This window comes from Amborella trichopoda, chromosome 6, assembly GCF_054954075.1.
Source record: "Amborella trichopoda isolate Santa Cruz 75 chromosome 6, AtrichopodaSantaCruz75HAP2 v2.0, whole genome shotgun sequence".
NCBI lineage: Eukaryota > Viridiplantae > Streptophyta > Magnoliopsida > Amborellales > Amborellaceae > Amborella > Amborella trichopoda.
Window position 1 is genome coordinate 37,985,640 of NC_142341.1, and position 25,560 is coordinate 38,011,199.

The following is a 25,560-nucleotide window of genomic DNA, read 5'->3' on the forward strand; positions in this document are numbered from 1 at the left end:
TCTACCCCGACTCCCATCCTATCATTGGGCGAGTCAGAGAGGTCACAAGTCAGGCAATGCAATATGCTCAAAGCATGCCGATCAATCTCATATCATAGTATGGCAATGCAATACGCTCAAAGCATACCAATCAATCACATATCATAGTATGGTCAAGCAATACGCTCAAAGCAAGCCAATCAATCACATATCACAGTATGGTTATGCAATACGCTCAAAAGCATGCCCATGAATCACATATCACAGTATGGTCATGCAATATGCTCAAATTATACCAATTAATCACATATCACAGTATGGTCATGCAATACGCTCAAAGCATGTCAATCAATCACATATCATAGTATGGTCATGCAATACGCTCAAAGCATGCTAATAAATCACATATCACATGTCATATAGCATGTCTCAAAATCTTGTATATATGTCATATTAAAACATGTATCATAACATGTACACATATCATAACAGAGCATGTCTCACTACATGCATTCATAACATGATAGAGCATGTCTTACTACCTGCATTCATATCATGACAGAGCATTTCATAACAGAATATGCCTCATTGTCATGCATTCATTTCATAACGGAGCATGCATTTATTCCCTAACAGTGTATGCTTCATTATCATGCCTTCATTTCATAACAGAGAATGCTTTCATGCCCGCATATCATAACAGAGACAGGTTCATATGAAACAACAATTTGTCCAAAGCATACTACATATCATCAGGCTCATGAGCTCAAAAGACATTCCGACTATTTTTCTGGTTTTTCACAGTGAACACGATGCACTTATATAGGCATATCATGAGATAAAAATATCATTTGGACTTGAACCAATTTTATAACAATCTGAGCTCATGAAAACACAACTTTTATGAAGGGGGTAACCCCAAATTTTTGGTTGAAGTTTGCCAAACTATTTGATGTTCTTGAAAAAAATTCTTGTTTTCATAGCAGAAAATCCAGGATGACATACTTAGAGGAAAACAGACATAACTTTCAAACCATAGGGAATTTTATCATGATTCCAAAACCATTTTCAAAATATATTTATTTATCTTTCATTTAGAAGTGGTTTGACCTTATTCTGATATATTTTGGTCAGTGAAATGCTTCACACAAAACAAGTAACAGTTCTGGAAAGTTCCTGTTTTTACAGCAGAAAACCCGGTGTGACATCCTCATGGAGATTGGGAATAACTTTAGGAATAACTTTCAAGCTATAAGGAATTTTATCATGATTCCAAAACCAGTTTTAAAATAGACTTATTTAGCTATCATTTAAAAGTAGTTTGACTTCATTCTGATATGTTTTGGTTATTAAAAAGCTATACACAAAAACACTTTAAATCCTTGGAATTTCATTTCACAAATCTGGTATGCTTCAGAAGATGGTAAATAACTTTTAAACCAAAAAGGATATTAACAAGAGGTCTTTTCCATGATAAAATAGATTCAATGAGCTACGTTTCCACAAAATTGCATGATATAAGGAGATATATAGGATACTCAAACAGTTTCTCAAACTGGAGCCACAGTTTTGGAAACAGAGTGCACTCTAGCAGGATTTCGGTAACATGCATCCACGCCCATTTTCGCACCCATGCTCGTACTTAAATCTCAAACTTTGATAAGCTAAGCAAACATGCATCAATCTAAAGCATGAAAATATGGAAACCAGATCCACTTACAGCACTAAATGAAACTCCAAAGTTCTCCACACAGATTTCGCTCCAAATGCCATGCTCGTAAGGATGGGTTCAAGCTCAAAGGCTTAAGGCTGGGAAAGGTCTCAAAGCTCAAAGTCTTAAGGCAAAAAGGGGGAGAACGTGGGTGAGAAGGGCAGGGGGTAGAGTGAGAAAGCACACCCAATGGATGGGTGTGAAGGGGGTATATATAAGCAAAAAAGGGTGGCAGCATGCTAATGGCAAGTAGCACCACCAGAGGCATGCATGAGGATAGAGAGAGCGCAAGCATGGGAGACATCATGATTATGAGTACAACAAGCATTGGCCAATTGGCACACATGCATGGAGAGAGAGAATATGAGAGGGAAGTAGCTCCCTAGATTATCGTACACCACCCGCGCCCAGCGGCACGCTCATCGGCTCGCGCCTTCAACGCGCGTCTTGCCATCTGTGCCCGACTGCGCGATCAACTGCCCACGCTTTTTTGTGCGATCGCCGGCGGTCAACGGCGCACACAACCGCAAGCGTTCCCAGCAGCGGACTCATCTGCCTGCAGTCTCGGTGCGTGTGCTGTCTGTCTGCGCTTAACTGCACTCCAATCCTCCCACGCTCAAAAGCGCAATAGCCATCCGTGCACCTCTGCACACAATCCATCCACGCCCAGTGGCTCAATAGTCTACCCGCGCTTAACAACGCACTGATCCGCCAGTACTCTCAAAAGTGCTTTCGCGCCAGCTCCCTCTTGCCGTCGATTCGCCGGCGCACTACAACACGTCGAAAACGTTCGGGTCCTTACATCATCCCCCCCTTAAAAAGGATTTTATCATCAAAATCGTACATCTGCTAATCAAACAAATGGGGGTACTTCTTTCGGATCTTATCTTCCCGTTCCCAAGTCGACTCTTCTCGTGAATGGTATTGCCACAAAACATGGACCAGAGGAATCTCCTTATTATGCAGTACCTGCATCCTTCTATCCAATATCTGAACTGGCCGCTCAATGAAGGTCAAGTCTTCTCTGATCGATATAGGTTCATACTTTAGAACATGGGACGGGTCGAGTTGATACTTCTCCACAAAGACACATGGAAGACATTGTGGATGTTCGCCAATTCGGGCGGTAGGGCAAGTTGATATGCCACGCTTCCAATTCTCTCTAGAATCTCAAAAGGTCCGATAAAATGTGGGCTCAACTTCTCTTTCTTGCCAAATCTCATGATGCCCTTTGTTGGCGACACCTTCAAGAAAACCCGATCACCCACCTCAAATTCGAGTTCTCTTCTTCGGTTATCGGCATAACTCTTCTGCCTACTTTGAGCTGTCTTGAGCCTTTCTTGAATCAAAGCAATCTTTTCTGAGGTCACTTGCAAAATTTTTGGCCCTAAAAGCTTTCTTTCACCAATCTCGCCCTAAAAGTAGGTGACCTGCACTTCCTTTTATACAGAGCTTCAAAAGGCGCATCTGAATACTAGCTCTGGAAGCAGTTGTTATAAGCAAACTCAATCAGGGATAAATGATCGTCCCAGCTTCCTTTAAAATTAGTAACGCAAGCTCTTAGCATGTCTTCCAAAGTCTGGATGGTTCTCTTTGATTGTTCATCAGTCTGGGGGTGCCAAAAGTAAGTCTCGTCCTCAAGGCTGACTGTAGACTAGCCCAAAATCTAGAGGCAAATCTAGTCTTCCATCAGTCTGGGGGTGAAAAGCAGTGCTAAAAGTAAGTCTCGTTCCCAAGGCTGACTGCAGACTAGGCCAAAGTCTAGAGGTAAATCTAGTGTCCCTGTCGGACATGATGCTGACTGGTATACCATTCGAAGTCGCTATCTCCTTAATGTACAACTGGGCCAGTCTATCTAAAGTGTAGGTCTTGCGGATTGGCAAGAAGTAGGCAGCTTTGGCCTGCCAGTCCACAATGACCCAAATGCTGTCATACCCTGAGCTCGTTCTAGGCAACCCAGAGACAAAATCCATAGAAATATGCTCCCATTTCCATTCCGACACTGGTAAGGGCTGCAATAACCCGGCGGGTTTATGATGCTCAGCTTTCACTTGCTGACATGTCAAGCACTTAGAAACAAATAGTGCTACCTCCCTTTTCATGTCATTCCACCAGAAAGTTTTCTTCAGGTCTTGATACATCTTAGTATTCTCGAGATGTATGGTAGAACGGGAGTAGTGTGCCTCCTCCAAGATAGCTCTCTTTACATCCTCATCGTTCGGGACATAGACCCGATCTCTAAATCTTAACAAGTCATCACTGCTCATAGAGAAATCATCTCTCTTTCGTAGCTTCATTTCTTCTACAATCTTCATAAGTTGGGGGTCCTTCTTTTGAGCCAACCGGATCTGCTGAAACAATTGGGGTTCTACCCTTATATTAGCGGTCATACCTACCCCATCACTGAGGGGCGGAACTGAATGCCAACCCACTACATCCTCTAGCAACTTCATCTCTCGGACCATTAAATGAGCCATCGATACCATGGACTTCCTACTCAGAGCATCTGCTACCACATTAGTTTTGCTTGGGTGATATAGGATGGTACAATCATAATCGTTCAACAGGTCTATTCATCTTCTTTGCCTCATGTTCAACTCATTCTGGGAGAACAAGTACTTGAGGCTTTTATGGTCTGTAACTACCTTAAATTGGGCTCCATAGAGATAATGTCCACAAATTTCAAAGCGAATACTATAGCAGCAAGCTCCAAATCATGAGTTGGATAGTTCTGCTCATACGGTTTCAACTCTCTGGAGGCATACGCAATGACCTTCTCTAGCTACATAAGTACACATCCGAGCCCTTTATAAGAGGCATCGGTGTAAACTACAAAGTCCTCATTTCATTCGGGTAAGGCCAGTATCGGAGCTGTGGTTAGCCTATTTTTTAGTTCCTGAATGCTCTTCTCACAATCATCTGACCACACAAACTTCACATCCTTCTGGGTCAGTTGAGTTAAAGGGAGTGCTGTTTTTGAAAATCCTTCTACAAAGCGCCTGTAATATCCGACTAACCCCAGAAAGCTACGGTCCTCAATAACATTTGTCAGTCTTCCCCACTTGAGTGCAACTTCAATCTTTGAAGGGTCACCTGTTACTTCATCCTTAGAAACAATGTGCCCAAGAAAGGCCACATTAGGAAGCCAAAACTCACTCTTGCTCAACTTGGCATACAACGTTTTTGACCTAAGAGTCTGAAGGACTATTCTTAGGTGTTGTTCTTACTCTTTTTGGCTCTTTGAATACACTAGAATATCAGCAATAAAGACCACAACAAAATTGTCCAAAAAGGGTCTGAAATCTTATTCATCAGGTCCATGAAAATAGCAGGGGCATTAGTCGATCCTAATGGCATCACCAAAAATTCATAGTGACCATATCGGGTTCTGAATGTGGTCTTGGGAACATCTCCCTCCTTGACACACAACTGATGATAACCCGTTCGGAGATCAATCTTAGAAAACACTTGGGCCCCTTGAAGCTGGTTAAAGAGGTCATCAATCCTAGGCAAAGGGTACTTGTTTTTCACTGTTACTTGATTCAAGTGCCTATAATCGATGCAAAGCCTCATGGACCCATCCTTCTTCTTCACAAAAAGGACCGGTGCACCCTAAGGCAACACACTGGGCCGTGTGAATCCCTTCTCCAACAACTCTCGCAATTGGTCTTTCAGCTCCTTCAATTCTGCTAGCGCCATTCTATATGGGGTTTTAGAGATGGGAGCAGCACCAGGGACCACATCTATCTCAAACTCTATCTCCCTTACTGGACGTAAAGAGGACAACTCCTGGGGAAAAACCTCAGGGTATTCTCTTACCACTCGTATCTCTTCTATCTTGGACTGGACATCCCAATTCTCTACCACATAGGCTAAGTAACCAACACATCTTTTAGCCAGAAGACGATATGCCCGAAAGGCCGAAATAAAATGTAGAGGGGGAGCATCCTTGATACCAACAAAACACAGTTCAGGTCGGGTGGGGGGTCTAAAGGTCACAATCTTTTCATAACAGTCAACAATGGTATGATGTGTGGACAACCAGTCCATGCCCAAAATAACATCAAAGTCCTGAATATCTAAAAGTATCAAGTCTATGGGTATGACACACTCCTCCAGCAAAACCCCACGCTGTTTGTATACTAAATCAGTCTTCATAGAAGCCCCCATAGGTGTGCACACAACTAAAGTACAGTCAAGGAGTGAAGGTTCAACATTTAGATGACATGCGAAATGAGGTGCAACAAAAGAATGAGAGGAACTAGGGTCTATCAAAATTTTAGCCTCTCTACCACAAACAAAGAGCGTACCTCGGATCACTGAGGTAGACGCCTTCGCCTCCTGCTCCATAAGTGCTACATCCAACCTTGAGCCGTCGATTTGTTCTCCGGCTTCATCATGGGGCAGTCCTTGATTAGGTGGCCAGGCTTGCCACACTTGAAGCATGCCTTAGTCTTCAGCACTCGGAAGCCGCATGATTAGGCTTCCCACAAAAGCCACAGTGCACTGGCTAGTTTTGCCGAACATCGCCCTGGAAGATCTTTTGGGCCTTTATGTTGTGCTGTTGAGTCCGTCCTCTAAATTTCTCCTAGAAGGCGACTGAGTCTTCCTTCCAAAATTCCCAGATGCTGGGGGCGGCCTTACTCTCCCCTCTTTCCTTAGTCGGAACTCCTCACAATCCTTCTCAACCTTCAAAGCTAGGTCCACCAATGGGGAGAACGCCTTAAGGTTGGCTGACATTACTCTCCCTCGAATATCTGGCCTGAGGCCCCTCTCAAACTTGCTCGCCTCACGCGTCTCTATGCTAATGGTATGGGGAGCATGCCGTGAGAGCTCCGCAAAGTTGGCTGCATACTGTTCTACCGACAATCTCCCTTGTTGCAACTCAATAAACTGAACTTCTTTCCTCTGTCGGACAGAATCACGGAAATACTTTTTATTAAATGCCACTAGGAAGTTCTCCCAGGTGGCCGTAGTCCCTGTCTCTACCCGGGACTGTTTCACTGAACTCCACCAATGCTCGGCATCCCCTTCTAGGATAAAGGTTCCCAATCTTACTTTTAGCTCATCAGAACAATGTAGAGCCTCAAAGATCTTATATACTTGCCTCGTCCATCTTTCAGCCTTTTCTACTCCTCCATATCCCGAGAATGCAAGAGGTGCAAGTCTCCTAAATCTCTCAATCAGTCCACTATCTGTCTGGTCTGGGGCAGGGGCTGCCTGAGACGGCATATAATCCTTCATAACTTGAGTTATTACCCCGAGCGTCCTAAAAAATTCCCCGAAAGCCTCCACCATGTACCATTACTCGAGCTCGAATTGTTGGCACGAGTCCTTGGCATTTTCGACTAAAACACGAACACCCAGACGCAAGTTATTAGCTTATCCACACAACCTAAAGACTCTTCTAAGACTCTCTAGGCTAAGAATCCTATCCTGGTTGCTCTGATTCCATAATTGTCATAACCCCGCCCCCTACCCCTTGTTGCACACGTCGGAGGACGATAGGATGCAGAACTGCGACCACATGTAGCGAATGCCACTTAGGTGGGAATGCGCTCTACGCTTTGAAAAGATGGAATCAAAGCAAACCACAAAAAATAAAAACCGAACTAACAAAACACGAGCACACAACCCACAAACATTCTAGGCAATTCAAGTACCAAAATTTCATAAGGTAGATCCAAAATATTACAAGAGAGTCCAAGGCACCAAAGGCCTAACAGCAATACATAGTTCCAAAGCAAGAACAACAATATGGCCAAACTGCCATCTAACACGTACAATCAAAACGAAGCTTCCTCAAGAAGTACAGGGCCCCAATCGCCAGCCGCGATCACGAGAACGCCCTTCCACAAAACCCGACAGCTATCACTCTACATAGGTGAAATTTAAAGGAGTGAGCTATAGGGCTCAGTAAGTAGACAACGGTGCCATGCTTTCCTACCTATGAATATCATCTCACAACAATGCTCAAGGTGCTATGCCATTCTTATAAAACATGAGTCGTGCATCATAATCATATCTATCAGTTTGCCGTGCATGGTTCATAGTGAAGCAGTAACAAAATCAGATTAATCATATATGATAGGTAGCGGAGGTCAATCAAATCATTCAACCATACAAATCTTAGCAAATCAACATATGAAGGTAAGCATCAACAATTACCAACTAACTCACTCCCTAATTCGTCTACTTCCGAAGTAGAAGCCCTATCCATCAGGCCAAGCCAATCCCATTGCTTAGGATTTCTACCATCACTCAGGAGGGAAAGAATTGACAAATGGGGGAATCCATTTCGTAATGTTTTCACACACACACACAGTCCCCAACGCTCTTTGGGGCCTTTGATAGACGATGACCTTGCATGACACTACCCCTTACGCCTCCTTGGCTAGGAGCGTTACACCTTCTGGGTGCCAATCACTATGAATGGGGGAGCGACCACCCAAACATCATCTACACCGACTCCCGTCCTATCATTGGGCGAGCAGGAGAGGTCACAAGTCAGGCAATGCAATCGCTCAAAGAATGCATATCAATCCCATATCACAGTATGGCCATGTAATACGCTCAAAGCATGCCAATCAATCACATATCACAGTATGGTCATGCAATACGCTCAAAACATGCCAATCGATCACATATCACAGTATGGTTATGCAATACGCTCAAAGTATACCAGTGAATTACATATCACAGTACGGTCATGCAATACGCTCAAAGCATGCCAATCAATCATATATCACCGTATTGTCATGCAATACGCTCAAAGCATACCAATCAATCACATATCACAGTATGGTCATGCCATACGCTCAAAGCATGCCAATAAATCACACATCACATGTCATATAGAGTGTCTCAAAATCATGTACATATGTCACAATAGAACATGTATCATAACATGTACACATATCACAACAGAGCATGTCTCACTACATGCATTCATAACATAACTGAGCATGTCTTACTATATGCGTTCATATCATAACAGAGCATACTTTCATTTCATAACAGAATATGCTTAATTGTCATGCATTCATTTCATAACAGTGCATGCATTCATTCCCTAAAAGAGTATGCCTCATTATCATGCCTTCATTTTATAACAGATGATGCTTTCATGCCCACATATCATAACAGAGACAGGTTCATATGAAACAACAATATGTCCAAAGCATACTACATATCATCTGGATCATTAGCTCAAAAGACATCTTCCAGCTATTTTTTTGGTTTTTCATAGTGAACACGGTCCACTTATAAAGGCATATCATGAGATAAAGATATCATTTGGATCTGAGACCACTTTCTTAACAATCTGGGCTCATGAAAACACAACTTTCATGAAGGGGATAACCCCAAATTTTGGGTTGAAGTTTGTCATACTATTTGATGTTCTTGAACAAAATTCATGTTTTCATAGCATAAAATCCAGGATGACATACTCAGAGGAAAACAGACATAACTTTCAAACCACAAGGAATTTTATCATGATTCCAAAACCATTTTCAAAATATATTCATTTATCTTTCATTTAGAAGTGGTTTGACCTTATTCTGATATATTTTGGTCAGTGTCACATATAACAAGTAACATTTCCGGAAAGTTCTTTTTTTTACAGCAGAAACCCGGCGTGACATCCTCATGGAAATTGGGCATAACTTTCAAGCTATAGGGAATTTTATCATGATTCCAAAACCATTTTTAAAATAGACTTATTTAGCTATCATTTAAAAGTAGTTTGACTTCTTTCTAATTTGTTTTGGTTATTAAAAAGCTCTACACAAAAACACTTTAAATCCTTAGAATTTCATTTCACACATCTGGCATGCTTCAAAAGATGGTAAATAAATTTTAAACCAAAAAGGATATTAACAAGAGGTCTTTTCCATGATAAAATAGACTCAATGAGCTACGTTTCCACAAAATTGCATGATATAAGGAGATATATAGGATACTCAAACAGTTTCTCAAGCTGGAGCCACGGTTCGGGAAACAGAGTGCACTCTAGCAGGATTTCGGTAACATGCATCCACGCCCATTTTCGCACCCATACTCGTACTTAAATCTCATACTTTGATAAGCTAAGCAAACATGCATCAATCTAAAGCATGAAAATATGGAAATTAGATCCACTTACAGCACTAAATGAAACTCCAAAGTGCTCCACACAGATTTCGCTCCAAATGGCAAGCTCGAAAGGATAGGTTCAAGCTCAAAGGCTTAAGGCTGAGAAAGGTCTCAAAGCTCAAAGTCTTAAGGCGAAAAGGGGGAGCACGTGGGTGAGAGAGGGCAGGGGATAGAGTGAGAAAGCAAACCCAATGGATGGGTGTGAAGGGGGTATATATAAGCAAAAAAGGGTGGCAACATGGTAATGGCAAGTGGTACACAAGAGGCATGCATGAGGAGAGAGGGAGAGCAAGCATGGGAGGCATCATGATTATGGGTACATCAAGCATTGGCCAATTGACACACATGCATAGAAAGAGAGAGAATATGAGAGAGGGAAGGAGCTCCCTAGATTACCGTACATCACCCACTCCCCGTGGCTCGCCCATTGGCCTGCACCCTCAACGCGCGTCCCGCCATCTGCGCGATCAACCACCCGCGCTCTCTAGCGCGGTCACCCGCGCTTAGCGGCGCACACTACCGCACACGTTCCCAGCAGCGAACTCGTCTGCCCGTGCTTTCGATGCACGTGCCCTCCGTCCATGCTCAACTGCGCTCCAATTCTCGCGCGCACAAAAGCGCAATAGCCGTTCGCGCACCTCTACGCACAATCCATCCGTGCCCAGTGGCGCAATAGTCTGCCCGCGCTTAACAACGCACTGATACGCCAACTCTCTCAAAAGTGCCCTCGCGTTAGCTCCCTCGTGCCGTTGATTCGTTGGCACATTACAATACGCCTGAAAAGTCTGGGTCCTTACAGACATACTATTATGACGGTAGTGAGTCGAATGCTATTTTCGAGAACTTCGTTCCATACCAACGCTCTGAGTCTGGAGCCTCATGGTCGGGAATTTGATCTGTCTCCTCATGATCGGGAAATTGATCTGCCTAAGTTTGATTAAGAACCAGTTGAAGATAAAGGACGTGTAGTTTTGGATCTTCAATTGTAATCATCATTCTTAGATGTCACGGTTACCCCATCTTTGATGATGTTTCTCTTTTTGATGAAGAACAAGATGAAAGGACAGAAGTTATCCTTGAGGCAGCAAGGATATCTAATTTTATTATCGGCGGAGAGGTAGAGAATCAAGATGTTGACTTGATCTCAAGGACGAATTTTCTCCAATCAAGGGAGAATGATGCAGATCAAAATTTGGATGATACAATTTTTAATTTTATTTTTATTAATTGTATTTTTAGAGATTGGGTAGACTTTATTTTTTTATTAAAGTTAATTTTATTTGGAAATAATAATATGATGGTTAGAAGGTTCTTTAGATAAATTTTAGGAAAGTTACCTTGTGGGTTTGAACGCGCAGGAAAGGAAGGTCATCTTTAGTTATCTTTATGGGTTTTAAATAGGAGTTATCTTTTATGGAATGGATAAGTTATTATTTGCAAGTATAATGGTAACTGTTGGTGCATGATTAGTTGATAGAGTTAGCTTCCTAAGATTAACATGGGTATGTGTTAGTGCGTGCGAATAAGGGATAAGGGTGTAGTTTTGGAAGGATAAGTACCTTTGTTTTAAATGGTAGGGTATTAATTGGTAGTTTATTTTGGTTATAAATGGTAGGGTATTAATTAGTAGTTTCCTTTTTATAAGGAGGTTATTTCCTTAGCTCATACGAGTAGATTAGGTTGTTAATAGAAGATAAAGTTACATTAGGAAGGTTTATTATGTTTTTTTGGAATAGGACGTGCAAGGCGTGGGTAGGAATTGAGTCCATAATATTTTGTTAGTTATTTTATTTTAGTATTTATCTTTAGGGCGGTGAATGTAAACTCTTATAAAAAGGAGCACATGAATTGTAATTGGGGATTTGAATTTTATGAATGTAAAAAAAGTGATCTTTGAAATCGTGTAGAGTGAGAGAGAGAGCCCTTTGTGGGTGGTTTTTCTTCTCCTTTGCTTATGGTCCGTGCTGGAATACTCGTATCCGCGCATTTTGTTCTTTCTTCTTGTGCTTTCCTTCACGATTTTCATTTCTCTCTCTTAAACATGGTTAATTTTTCTGGTGTTGTTTTCCAGTAAAATTTATAATACATCATCGCCGTATACAAACTCACCTTTTAATGAGCACACGTGTGCCCTACTTCAGTTGGGAAATTAACATAAACATCCTTTAGTTTTTGCTCTAAAAGGGCAAGGGGAATGGAAGGCCCAAAAGGACATGGATGGAAGAGTGGGAAGAGATATATGACACGTGGTCTTTTGAGGGTATGACCCTTGATAGAGCAGAATGTGGGAACATGATTTGTGTAGCTGACCCCAAATAGTTGGGATAAGGCTCGGATGATAATGTTGATGATCCTGTAATTTTTGTAATGTTTAAAAAATGTCCCCCCATTTTCATATGTTACAAGTATTTTCATATTTTACAATCATGTCCTTTTTTTTTTGTATTTTAATATTTTTTCAAAATACCCTTGGTTCCAAACTCCGAGATCTGAACCAAAGCCTTTTTTTTTGTTACATGACATATTGGTTCAGAAGTCGAAGTTCCAACTCACTGAACTAGATTTTAAAGATTAAGTAGTTAATGTGAAGTTCAGAACAACTTATTCATGCAAGAAATAGGCAAGTGTCCTCGGTTTGGAACTTCAAGTTCCGAAGAAAACGTGTCTATTTTTTAAAGTGAATAAGCAGTTTGGAACTTGAACCGCTTAATTTTTAAAATAGTTGGTCGGTACTTCAAGTTTAAATTGATATGTCAGGTGGGAAAAACAAGAAGAAGACATGGGTTTAGAATTTGGAGTTCGGAACCACGGGCAGTTTGGAAAAAACAAGCACAAAAAAAGGCTCATGAGTATGCAATGTGTAAATACGGCAATAAATACACGGATATTTATGTTAATTTGTCTTATATATGTATATTTATTGTATTTTTGAATGATAGAATCATCCCGGACTCCTTGAACTCCTATTTTCCTTTTATGGGCCTAAATTATGTATTTCATATTTCTGTATTTTTTTCCTCTTATGTATATTTTATAACTGTTTTTCTGTGTTAAAATCTGAAAGGCTTGATCTCAAATTAATTTTAAGCACATCAAGTAAGAATGGATGGGTTATGACTTTATAATGGTGCTAATGCTGCATTTATTTTAATTAATCCGCAGTGGGATCCGGGGTTGCTGCTTTGGAATTGCGAATATGATATTGGTGATTTTTCCTCTTCTTTCTTCTTTAAACTTGGGTTTGGTTCAAGGATATATATATATATTCAGTTCTACATGAGCAGTTTAATAGATTTGATTGCACATGAATTACAGTATTCTTTAAACCAATATTGCTGTTCTTCTCTACCCAGGTCAGGCGTATGCGAGAAAAGTTATACTCAGCTCTCCTTTTTCAGGTCATATGCCTAGTTTCTTGAAATTGTTTTTTCTATTTATGTATTTTATTTATTGTGATTTTTTCTGCTTTACATTGTGGAATTTCTTTCTTTATGTTTCATCCACAAGGATGACATTGATATCATGGCTTGTTCAGGATATTTCTTTTTTCGATATGGAAACAGTTGGTGATTTGACCAGTAGACTTGGGTCAGATTGTCAGCAAGTATCTCGTGTTATTGGGAATGATCTGAACTTAATTTCACGCAATGTCCTTCAGGTGACATTTCCTGCTGAACATATTAGTTTGTATGTGAAAGAAGTGTTTCATGATTTTTGAGTTCTAATTCTGTCTCTAAGCCTTTCCAGGGTACAGGTGCATTTATTTACTTGGTGACCTTGTCTTGGCCGCTGGCATTGTCCACTTTGATGATATGCTCTGTGATATTGACAATAATGTTCTTTTATAGCAAGTAAGATATTCTTAATTGTTATATTTTTATTGCTACCTATGTTGTCGATTTTATTTGAAGCCCTGTTTTCTTACCATGGAGTTAGTGTTGAACCCGAAAATTTGATAAATTGTAGTTTTGCTAATTCGGAATGGCAAGCGCCAGATGGGACGTGGGAACGTATTTTAGGATTCTTTTGAAAAGGTTACAACCGTAAATTCCGGAGGTTTGATCCGAGGTTAAGGCTGACTATGACTGGCCTGTCTTGTATATTTCCTTCATGTGTTAGGAAGAGTACTCACTTGACCCAGATAGGTTGGCCTCTATGTTATTAATGATCACAGACTTCCACATACTTGGACAAGAAATATTACTAGAAATTTCTCAGAGAGACATCACATTTACTCAAAGTTTCCCTTAAATCTGTTTTGGTGTCCCATTCTGATGACCTGAAGTTCAAATAGAAAATGATCCCTTGTTGTGTATGAGCTCTATGTTGGTGTGAACTACGCCGCAGCATTTTCTATCTCTGTCATTGATGACACTAGTGCAGTCTATTACAGCTTCTAAAACCATTTAGAATCCTAGCAGCAATTGTGATTCTAGACTCTACAAGATCTATTAGTTGTTCTGTGAGCAGTTAGTTCCTGTGATATCTTTTTACGATGTCTTTTTATTATGTTGTTAGTGTATAGTGTTTATTTATTCATTAAAATGTGGTTGGACACGAATATAAATGTACGTGGATTAATAATTACCTCAAGCATACAAACATGCAGGATGTCATTAGGTATCTAAAGTCAACAGATGAGGCTGTTATCTCTTCCCTCCGTTCAGACAATTGATACTTACTAGTATTTGTAGCTTGGACTCTCATCTTGTATTTTTTTTTTGTTTGTAATTGGCAACTTTTCGTCTAGTGCTTTGTATCTTACTGATTGCTAGAATCATGAAAATTTATTTAGGTCCACACCAATATCCTATAGAGAAAACCTTGATGGATGGTGCCTTCCATGCCGGCCTTGTGAGGGCTGACTTCTGCTATAATGGAATGGATTTATTGAGAAGGCCAGAGAGCATAGCTTAAGTATTCTGGCTCCCAATGATCTGGAAGTATATTCTTCGATCAGTTAATAGAAACCGCCTTTGCAATGGTTCATTAATTTGTATACATAATTAATTGATGGTGTTTTCTAATAATTACCTTGTCATCCATGCATAGCATAATATGTCCTTTTCCATTTTATCTATTACTCTGGGCCAGCTGATCTGCAAGATAGAGGTTCAAAACCATGGTCTCTCTCACTGGGAACTGTGTTTTGCCGTTTGGTCAAAGGCTTAGATGATAATCTGAGCGGAATTTGATTAGAGTGTGATAGAGGAGAAGCAGTAGATCATCATTTTTGTAGATGGAAGGAAAGCTTTTAGTCAAATTTATGGACAGCTTTAGTCTATTGGATTATGCATACAGCTTGTTGTGACACTTGTGCGCTTAAACATTTACATGTGACCTTTTGTATGCCTTTTATATGCAATACAATAATTATGATTACTACAGAATGCAGAACAATTGCATACATTAGACGTGATGAGTATGCCCCTGCAAGCACGCCCTTGATAATTTATGGGGTGAAACCCAAAGAGTGTCAATTTGCTGAATAGGAACTTATGACATGACCTAGTGAGGGATTTAGTCAAGATCTCTGCCAACTGGTATTCAAAAGTGAAATATAAGATTGTTGTCCTTTTCCAATATGTTCTTGAATGAAAAGACAATGAGCCTCATGTGTTTCTGTGTTCATAAAACGACACTTTCAATCTGGATAGAGTTAGTCCTATTGGATGTAGAGGTGTTTCTATGGGAAATGGAAACTCCTAGACCTCAAAAGGAGTCTGCTTTTGTAAACAGTCGCACAGGATTCAAGAGGCATACCCTTATACTTAGCTCTTGTGCTTGATATACCTGTGGCGTTTTGCTTCTTATACTTCTAGTAGATCAAGGATTGGCCCAGGTAAACATATGGATAGAGTTAGTTCTATTGGATGTAGAGGTGTTTCTATGGGAAATGGAAACTCCTAGACCTTGAAAGTTGTTTGCTTTTATAAACAGTTGCACTGGCTTTAGGAGGCATACCCTTATAGTTAGCTCTTGTGCTTGATATACCTGTGGTGTTTTGTTTCTTATACTTCTAGTAGATCAAGGATTGGCCCAGGTAACCATACTTGTGGCATATCACTGGATGTGAGAACACCGAAAACTTGGTTTTCTTTCCCCAGATTTCCAACCTTTTTAAAACACCTTCGTAATTTTATCTTAGTGTTGTGTTTTATTTGTTTATATCATTTCCTTCAGATGAGCATAACAAATTCAGTTCATGATCCATTCACATGTTTGCTTCTGGCCAATGAAAACACTGAAAAAGGCTATAGATGTTGTGAATTTTGTGCACATGTTATATATGGTTGTGATTTTGAATATGTTGCAATGCAATGAATTATTTAAATGACTTTTGCTAGTATTTATTGAACATCATTGCAAAAGGATTTTTCTGTATGCATTGATACATGGATCAAGGTGAATATTTTTCTCTCGGCCACATTTCTCTCTTACTTTTGTTTCATCATAATCATCATCATCGTTAGAGCGTTTTTCTAACTATTTGGGGTTGGCTCTACAAATCCTGGTTTGCTATTCTGTACTATCAAGGTCCATACTCGTAGTGAGGGCCTAAGTCCCCATATCTTTTCTTACTACTTCTAGCCATGTCTTTTTGGGCCTACCCCTTGTCCTATTTTAGCCTTCTACTTGAACCAACTCGCTCCTTCGAACAGGTGCTGTACTGGGTTTGCACTGCACATGCCCAACCTACCTAAGTCTATTTTCTCTCATCTATCACCTATTGGAGCCACACCGAAGTTCTCTTGAATGTATTCATTTCAAAGTCTATCCCTTTTTGTCTTGCCACTCATCCATCCCAACATCCTCATCTTAGCTACATTTTATGGGTATGTTGTTTTTTGACCTGCATTCCGCCCCATAAAGCAATGCTGGTCTCACAACAGTCCTATAGAACTTTCCCTTCAACTTCATTGGTATGCGGCAGTCACATAAAACTCTGGTTGCACATCTCCTTTGTGCCCCACCCAATTCTAATTCTATGTGCAACATCTTCCTTAATCTCTCCATTTTCTTGGATTATCGACTTGAAGATATTGAAAGTCCACTCTTATCGGTATTTCTTGGTCGTCAATCTTATTTACTTCCTCTTCTCTACTTCAATTATTACTAAACTTGCATTACAAATAATCTTTTTTGTCCTGCTACTTCTACTAGAGCATCCCTCCGAAGTTCTAACTTTGTATCGATGCTGCTTTGGGTTTCATTATATCGTCCACGAACAACATACACCATGGTCATCTTTTGTTTGATATCTCAAATTGTAATATTCAGAGCGACACATAAATGGTGTAATTCTTCCATTCTTCCTCTATGAAGTAACCGGCTAGGGGACCTTTTTCCCACTGATTTACCCCAAAGAAAGGTTAATGTTTTTTTTAAATTTTGAAAAATGTATGACTATGCAGAAACTTCTGTTTCCAGAAATGTTCTTCTGTAACGTATAAACTTTGAGTTGGTCTGAAACTTTTTGTATGTACACCATATCAAGGACTGTAATAAAAATATTAGTTTGATTTGTTTGCATTAAAAAACTATAGCAGTGCAATTTTATTTAATGATTATACCATGCTTTATGTAAAGGAGCACAACTCAGAACAAAATCATTTTTTCTAGTGAAATAATCTTGTCCTCTTGTATTTAATGTTCTTTAAATTTAGGCTCCCCATTCTGCAAATTGTTATTTAAAGTGGTGTGGTTTGTAATGGCACTAATTAAACATCATCATATGCACATACACTATGTTTTTTTACAATAATGGAGGTGTTCTTTAAGTTTGCATGTGCTTTGTGATTACAATCTCATTAGCTCTATCCTTCAATGGAATTTGAATTCCTTACATTTCTGATCATAGTTGGGCTCTGATATCAAACTCCTATTCCACATTTAATTTTGATAGATACCAGAAGAATGCTGCTAAGACATTCCAAGAGTTTCTAGCTTCTGCCAATGAGGTATTTCTAAGCTTTTGATGATTATATGCTGACTACTATTACAGTCAAAAGTTTGTAAGGTGACATTTAGTTTTCTATATAGTTGATTCAGGTTAAAGATTTTCTGCTTATGTTTTTGCAGGTTTCTCAAGAGACATTTTCATTGATGAGGATTATTCGCTCTTATGGAACAGAGAAGCAAGAAATTGAAAGGTAATAAATGCTCATGCCAAGTGATCCTTTTCTAAATAATATTTATGCTCAATTGCTTCTCTACTCTTTTTATATTTTAGTTCTCGGACACAAGTGTAGTACCAGATAAATTTAACCTGACGTACCCTGATATCACTAATAGATATGTAGGAGTGCTGAAGAAACTTGCTGACATCAGCTTGCGTCAAAGTATAGCTTATGGGCTTTGGTCATTGAGCTTCAACAGCCTTTATCATGCTGCCCAGGTTGTGAACATGTAATTTTTACATTTTTCATCTCCTTAATTCCATGGAATTTGTAGTCTTTGCCATCTTTCGTTATGCTCACATGTAAACTTTGGAAGTTAACCTAGGTTGTTTCTTCACAAAATGATGCTATTGGATCAATTTGAGGGGAGTTTTACATGGGAATTCTTGTGGAACAGTTGCTCAGTATATTTATCCTGAATATGAGTTGTACATTACTTATTGTTATGTATATAGTTTTACTTTTTTTCTGTCATTTTATAATTTTCCAAGGCTATTTTTGTTGTAGTCCATTTTATTAGAGATTCTGAAACCTAATGTTTGATTAAGGAAGAGTTTACCTCAATAATTCAAAGAAGCTGAAACAAGATGACCAGAAGAAAATTGTCTATGAAGGTAGCATAGGTGCCAGATCTGTGACAACTCTGTAGGTATAGAAGCAGGAACAGCACTTAGAAGATAACTCATGATGAGATTCCAAATAGAATAACCTGCTATTCTAATTCTATGGAATCCCCCTATCAACTTGTATGTTGAGAATTCCTTGGATGCACACATCATGAAGGAAAAGAACAGAATAGTTTTTACCATAGATTAAAACCATGTGGGTTGCTGGTTAACCCAGAATTCACCCTAGTCAACCTGAATTGGTCATTTCTTAGGTGAGGTTTTGAGGAGAACCCAGCTTACTGGAGTTCGGGACATAACCTGGTTTACTTGTGTTAGAAGTCCTTTATTTCTCTTTCATTTAAGTGAATAGGACTTCCATGTCCTATTTCCAGTTTGTATGAGCAGTTTTTCCATTTCTCTAGTTTCATTAATATAAAAGCTTTTTGAGATGTGAATGAGAACTATTGGACTCTCATGTCACTCTTTCTTTTCTCCCTCTTTTTTTTCTTCTCTCTCTCTCTTCCCCTTCTCTAATATGGTATTAGAGCACTGATCCTTTTCTTTCCTCTTGCTTTTCTTTTCTACCCTCATAAAGGGCTATTGGATCTGAACCGTACTGTTGTTTTTCTTTTCATAATGTGCAGAAACCCATGTGGGTCGCATCTAGCGTGGTGATGCTGCTGTCCATGTGATCCCTCTTTAAGGATTGAGATCAACAACAGAACCGTTGTCTATTTTCTAGGTTTATGGGCAACCGGGGATAATACACTGGAGTTCTCTCTCAAACACCCAAAGTTTTTCATGCGTGTGGGTGCTGCCCTAGTCTACTCAAAGAGTGGCAGCATGGTGATGCTCAGGATAATGTGGTATTGCCCTAGTTTGTTGAAGTGTGAGAAAGTAACAATGCTCAGATTTGAATGATAGGATCCTTCCACTCTCTCTCTCTCTTTGAAAAGTTGTTTCTTAGCATTCCACTAGTCTTGGTATCAATGACTATATTCAGTGTTGGCTTTATGGCCTTTCAAGGCCTTAAAGCTAAGATTCTCTCGCTCAGTGGGAGTGAGCAAGAGAAGATGATTCCGGGTGCTTGGTGCACTGGGGCCCAAAATCATATACCTGGAGTATAAGAGGCAATGAGAGATATTGACAAGAGTGAGAGATTACTTGCAGAGGTGTGAGGGTCACCTCTGAGTCAAGATTATATATAGAGTGTGCCTCATGGTTGGTGTGTTGGCTATGGGTAAGAGAAACAAAAAGAGAATATATAACCCCAGTATCTTCAGAGTAATGACCCTGTATAGGATGGTTTTCACTCAAGGGGCATGAGTTCGTTCCCTAATACGAGGCCACCTTATGACATGTGCACTCACAATCGTAAGGGAAACTACTCTTCTTATGTATGATCTTACTAAGAAGAGCTAGTGCACATGTGCCTTGAGAGGCACCCTGTATATAAGCATTACTAGGTCCCTAGGGGTGCACCTATAGTCTACTAAGAATCGGGGATATTGGAAAGCTTGATTAGGGTGACTTTGATGAAGCTAGATTGTACGTCCCTGCCATAGATTTTGGAGTATAGGCTCTTTTGGTCATTCTGAGATAAGTGGACCACCATTCCAGACTAGCCCAGTGGAGTATTCTGATACTTGGATTTCAGCCTAGAGATCTCATTTATCAATTGTCTGATTTTATTATGATGAGAAAATACATTTTGAGTGGAGTATCATTCAAAGAATTTTTGAGAATTTTTTTGGAGCCAAAAAATGAGGATTTATAATTTGTTTGGGCTAAATTTAAACAAGGACAACTAATGGGGGGCCCACATGGTACCCAAGTGGCCACATGGCAGCCCCACGGTCCACCAATATGCTGACATCATCATGATGTCAAAGCCCAAGGGGGTTGTCCTCACTTGGTATTAGGTATTTTGTTCACTTAAGTTATAAGGTTTTAATAAAAGCATGTTTTATAATATTTTTTGTTTTACTTATCTCATGGAGTTTTGCCACACATATGGGATGGAACACATGTGCCTAGGGTTGAGGTTAGTCATAATATTTTGGCTTAAACCCTAATCTATGAGAGTGAATTTTTTTTTTTTGAGGGTATGAGAGAATGAAAATTAAAAGTGGCTTTTTGGTGTGGTATTATCTCCTTGGCTTAAACCCATGTGAATTTCATGTTATGGCTTCATCCCATTGAATGGAAGGAAAATATTTACCAAAATACTTGAAGAGCTTGGCCCTACACCTTTATGCAATTTTTAATTTCAAAAATCACCATGGGCACTTTTGGAATTGAGAATGGCAATGTTGAAAACATTGCTCTACAATGGACGATTTGGTAAAATGGCTTGATTTAGGGTTTTATGTAGTGATAATGGTGTGTAAATCGCATCCATTGTTCTTGATGGTTAGGCATAGATGGGTGGCTAGAATTATAGCGCTTTCATGTGCTATAGATGAATATCATCTAGGGATTAGATTCATTTACTCACAAATATCTCACTACCCCGTCTATGTAAACCCTTGCTCACCCCCATTCGTTACACACTTGTGAGTCATCTTAGAAAGGGAGAGAGTAACCTCCACGCCCTTTCCATCGAGTTCTTTCTTTTCCTCCATTAAGCTTCTTCCTCTTTTCCTTGGTGAAGCCTCATGACCATGGTGGTGCATGCTAAGCTTTAAGGTGTCTAGTTTTTATGATCTAAGGTAATCATCCCTATCATTTCCTTCCTATTTTGAGCTTTTTCCTTGTAGTTTAGTTGTGATTCATCCATTTCAGCGATATCTTCTTATTGCCTTGAAGTTTTGGTAATCTTTTATTACCCTTTTATATTATGCATATATGATACATAGTATGCATAGTCTAGTCCTTGAATGATTCTATTAGGCCCATTTTGTTCAAGCTTTGAGCACTTGGTTTTTTTTTGAGGTTTTGAGCATTCTTTTCATGAGAATCATTGAGTATTTTGTGGCCATTTGAGTATCATTTGCTGGAGTATGGTTTTGGAGAAAAGTGTTTGAGAAATTGTTCTACTATATATAACTACATTGTCATATTCCTGTGCTCCATATGAACTGTTTTAATTTGGCTTCAGCGAACTGTTTTGTGCTTTAAAAGTTCATTTCGCTTTCTCATTTTGAGTAAATGAAGTGGTAGATCAGTGCTATTATAGCTTCCCATTAGTGTGAGTGAGAAAGAGAAAGCCTTATGACTTGAACCATCCATGCTATCATCTATGGGACAAAACTAAGTCCCTAAAAGATCTGGTTATGTGACCCGGGCACTAAGGGTTTAACTATTGGCTTCCCTTGCTATTTTGCACTCTTTATACTCTGATTTTGAGTTTATAAAAGTCTCAAGTTGTTGAGAATTGATTATGATGTGTTAATGTGATATATTTGTTAATAGGAATGTTATGTGTGTAGTCCATGTGAAGGTCTATGTGTAAAAATGACATAATTTGTATTTTCTTGTACCAAGTATTTGAGCAAATGACTTGGAGACTCCATTGAGTTGTAGCTTTTGTTTCTCAAGTGATATTTGAGTCATTGTTGCTGTACTTTGAGGGTGTAACAATGAGCAAAGAGTATTTTCACTTTTATGTGCATGTGTTGATTGTAAATTTTTTAAATTCATTTCCAAGTTAAATGTTCTGTAAAAGAGCACCTTATTCTCTATATCACTTCAATCAGTTGACCCTAGTGGCTCCTTTATTTTATAATTCGTATACTCATGGCTGTTGAAATTAAATTTGAAAATTTGGGGATACAAATTATTTCAGTAAAAGTAAATAAGTCAAATTATGCTGTATGAGTTTAATCAGTTAAAGTATCCTTGGTGCTTGGGGAAATTGAAATTACTTGATTGAAGACAAGCCTAATGAGTTTGATAGTAGATGTGAAGAATGGATGAGAGTAAATTACATAATCATGATTTTGTTGTGGAGCCGTATGGAGCCCCAAATAAGTGCGAATGTGATGTGTGTTAACACCGTTAAAAAAATTTGGGACACTCTGAAAGAAGCATATTTGTCAGATACAAACTTCTCTTGTGATGCAGCCCATAATATTTGCTCCCAAGTTGAAAGTTGGACATGGCGAACTAGCACGATATATGTGGTTTTTTACTTTTCTCTTTTCTACTGGCTAGAACACGTACAAAGGTCAAATTAATACAAGATAAACTCAAAACAAGCAAATATGAATAACAAAAAGGTTCTCACTTGCTGCCACTAAATAAAACTTTTTTATTTTAATAATAAAATATTACGTAAGACTGTTTGGAAACAAAAAAATGCAAACTGCATCACATAAAGTACAGTGTCAGAAGATTACCTCAACTGGACTTGATGCACCTCACCCCGGGTCTCCTCCGATGGCGCACGAGATCAAAGTCTATTTCATATCTTATATGTACGGGAGGCCTAGGCTAGGACCCTTCAATATAGAGAGCAATGGTGGACCAAACTGGGTCTCAAAGAACTATATGGGGCGTGCCTACTCTAGGCTCAAGAACTAGGGCATGCCCCTCTTTCTTTTCGTATAATATAAGTTCTAACTCTTAGGGAGGCTTAAAGAGAGATGCAAGAGATTAGAGAGAGAGAGTATGGCATGCCACCTTTGTGAGGGAGAGAGAGAGAGAGATGTAACAGGATATAGAGATTTGGGACCCCCCATAGAGATTATTTATAGACTTTTCCTTAAGTTTAGGGTATGGAGAATTGATCTAGACCATTGATCATAGGAGACCTATGTGGTGAGAGATCTTAGCCTTACAATCCTTATATCAATCATCATGATCTAAAGGAAGGTGCTAGAATCTTATCCTTTATCTTCCTTAACCTAATCTCATCAAATATTTAGAACATGGAAAATATATTTCTATTTACTTTTTTTTCCATAATTTTCTTGCACATGCTTATTTGAAAAGTCAAAATCTCCTTCATGATAAAAACTTCCCTTTTTATTTCGAATCTAATAGATGGCATAATGCATGCATTATGGAATAGGAAGGTGCATCACTTATGTGGGGCGTGCCTCTTATGGAGCCTGAAGTGGGCCCCACACACCTCTCCACATGCATTATTTTAGTGGGGCCATGTAGTACAATGGCCCCCATGTGTATTACTATTTTTGAAATAGAGAAAATGACTTTTAGAAAATGTTTGCTCTTTTTTTTTCCTCTTTGATTTATTAAATACTGAAAATTTAGTTTTAACCTATTTATAAATTCATTTTGAGAAAATAAAATACCTAGAGACTTCTAAAAATTCATTTTATTTATCGAAAAATCATTTAAGGTCAATTTAATTAACTCTAAATTATTTGATGGGATTTGAATCCAATTATTTTAAAGAAATAGCGAAATCACTGAAGCACTCCATTTTTCTATTAGAGATCATAATTCACACCCACTTTCTCAAACTGACCTAATAATTCCCATGACCCACAATCTATTTCAGGGGTTCATGATTGAGCTACCAAAGTCAGCCAATAGGTGAGGGGACACAATCTTAGTCTATGATTACAGGTTCCCCCTATGGATAAGTCCTAGGTCGCACAGACGTTGTGCACACAATTTGCATTTGGTGCATATGGGGGTTTATCTCTCGCACATGTACACACATCATCCTCAATGGTGTTTTGCTTCTCGATAAGGCAATCATGTGTACATGTCATGTGATGGTTTAAGATGGGGCTTTGGCCCTCGTCCCTTCAGGCCCACTAATCACACACAAAGGTCACACAGTCCCTTGGCTCACTACTTTGGGCAACTCAGAAGTTATCAAGGAATAACCCTGCTAACCCTTATCGTTGTGCACTATGCCCAAGTATTTAGGGTTTTGGTACTCGAAGGCCTAACTTGTAAAGCCTAATCAAAGTCTCGGCAAACAATATTGCTAACCTGATCATTACCCTAGGCAACTCCGACCTCATCTAGGGATAACCCTGCTAACCCTTATTAGTTGTTCTCTATGCCCAAGTATTTAGGGTTTTGGTACTTTTGGCCTAGCTTGTCAAGCCTAGTCAGAGTCTCGGCAAACAATATTGCCAACCTCGGTCTCTCTGGACCATATTTTCACTAGAGTTCTTTGTTCCACTATACCAAAATTGGTTACATGCTCTCATAAGGCCTTTAAATGGTCATAAAAACCCAATATGAGTATCTAGATAAGAGAGACAAGCTTAAAGTTTATAAGAGGAACCACAAGAGGGAAAAATAGTCATTTAATCTGCCCTTTTATGTCTGTTATTTATTTCTTGTGTCATTTTATTTACTTTAGTGCATAAGTAGTAATCTTTAGATGTAAAATTCCTTTGTTATCTAAGTTTTGAACCTAAGTGTCCTAGTTATATTTGTATGGGGTAGTATTATCTATATCATAATTTTTAACGAAACATAAGGTTAAGAGGTGTGCGTGGGTGGGTTGAACTTCACATCTTTCTATTTCCTCTCATGTTTCTCATATTTTTCTCTTCTCTCTTCTTCTTTCTTTTTCTCTTTTCTTTCTATATTCTTTGATATGGTATCTGAGCTGATCCTTTACGTTTTTTGAATCCTTTCTTTCTTGAATTCTTTATCTTTTCAACATCCCTTCCCTTTCATCTTCTCTTTTTTTCATGCCCTTCCCTCTAAAAAGAAAAAAAAGGAGATAGGAATCATGATCTTCGCCTTTCTTCCTTATTGCTTTTAATTATAAAACTACAGTAACATGCTGCTATATACGTGCTACAATGCCGTACTACAGTAAATGCTACTATACTGTGCTACAAAATCGTCCATATGGATCAAGATTTACAGAGAGATAATGGCCTAGTTTCAATGTTGGTATTTCTCACCTTTTTAAGTTGTATGATCTCTCTGTAGATCTACAGAGAGATCATAAAAATTAGCCCGTTCTCTGCATATTTATATGCATGTTCCAGACCTGTTTGTTGGC

The 25,560-nt window shown here is 39.1% G+C and overlaps 1 protein-coding gene across 27 annotated transcripts in view; it reads left to right on the plus strand.

Annotated features, from left to right (window-relative positions):
* Nucleotides 1-25,560, plus strand: part of ABCB26 (transporter associated with antigen processing protein 1) — an 88,672-nt gene that overhangs the window by 15,187 nt on the left and 47,925 nt on the right. For 14 of the 27 annotated variants that reach the window (XR_016058264.1, XR_016058262.1, XR_016058265.1 and 11 more), the window contains 7 exons: nt 12,989-13,031; nt 13,180-13,224; nt 13,362-13,484; nt 13,574-13,677; nt 17,733-17,787; nt 17,909-17,979; nt 18,122-18,224. Coding sequence is in view for 9 of the 27 variants with exons in the window: in XM_088870472.1 (XP_088726598.1) it covers nt 12,989-13,031; nt 13,180-13,224; nt 13,362-13,484; nt 13,574-13,677; nt 17,733-17,787; nt 17,909-17,979; nt 18,122-18,224 (544 nt within the window). In the remaining 18 variants the exon portion in view is untranslated. Of the gene's footprint in view, nt 1-12,988; nt 13,032-13,179; nt 13,225-13,361; nt 13,485-13,573; nt 13,678-17,732; nt 17,788-17,908; nt 17,980-18,121; nt 18,236-25,560 lie in introns of all 27 variants that reach the window. The other 13 variants (XR_016058274.1, XR_016058275.1, XR_016058277.1 and 10 more) reach the window with 3 other exon arrangements.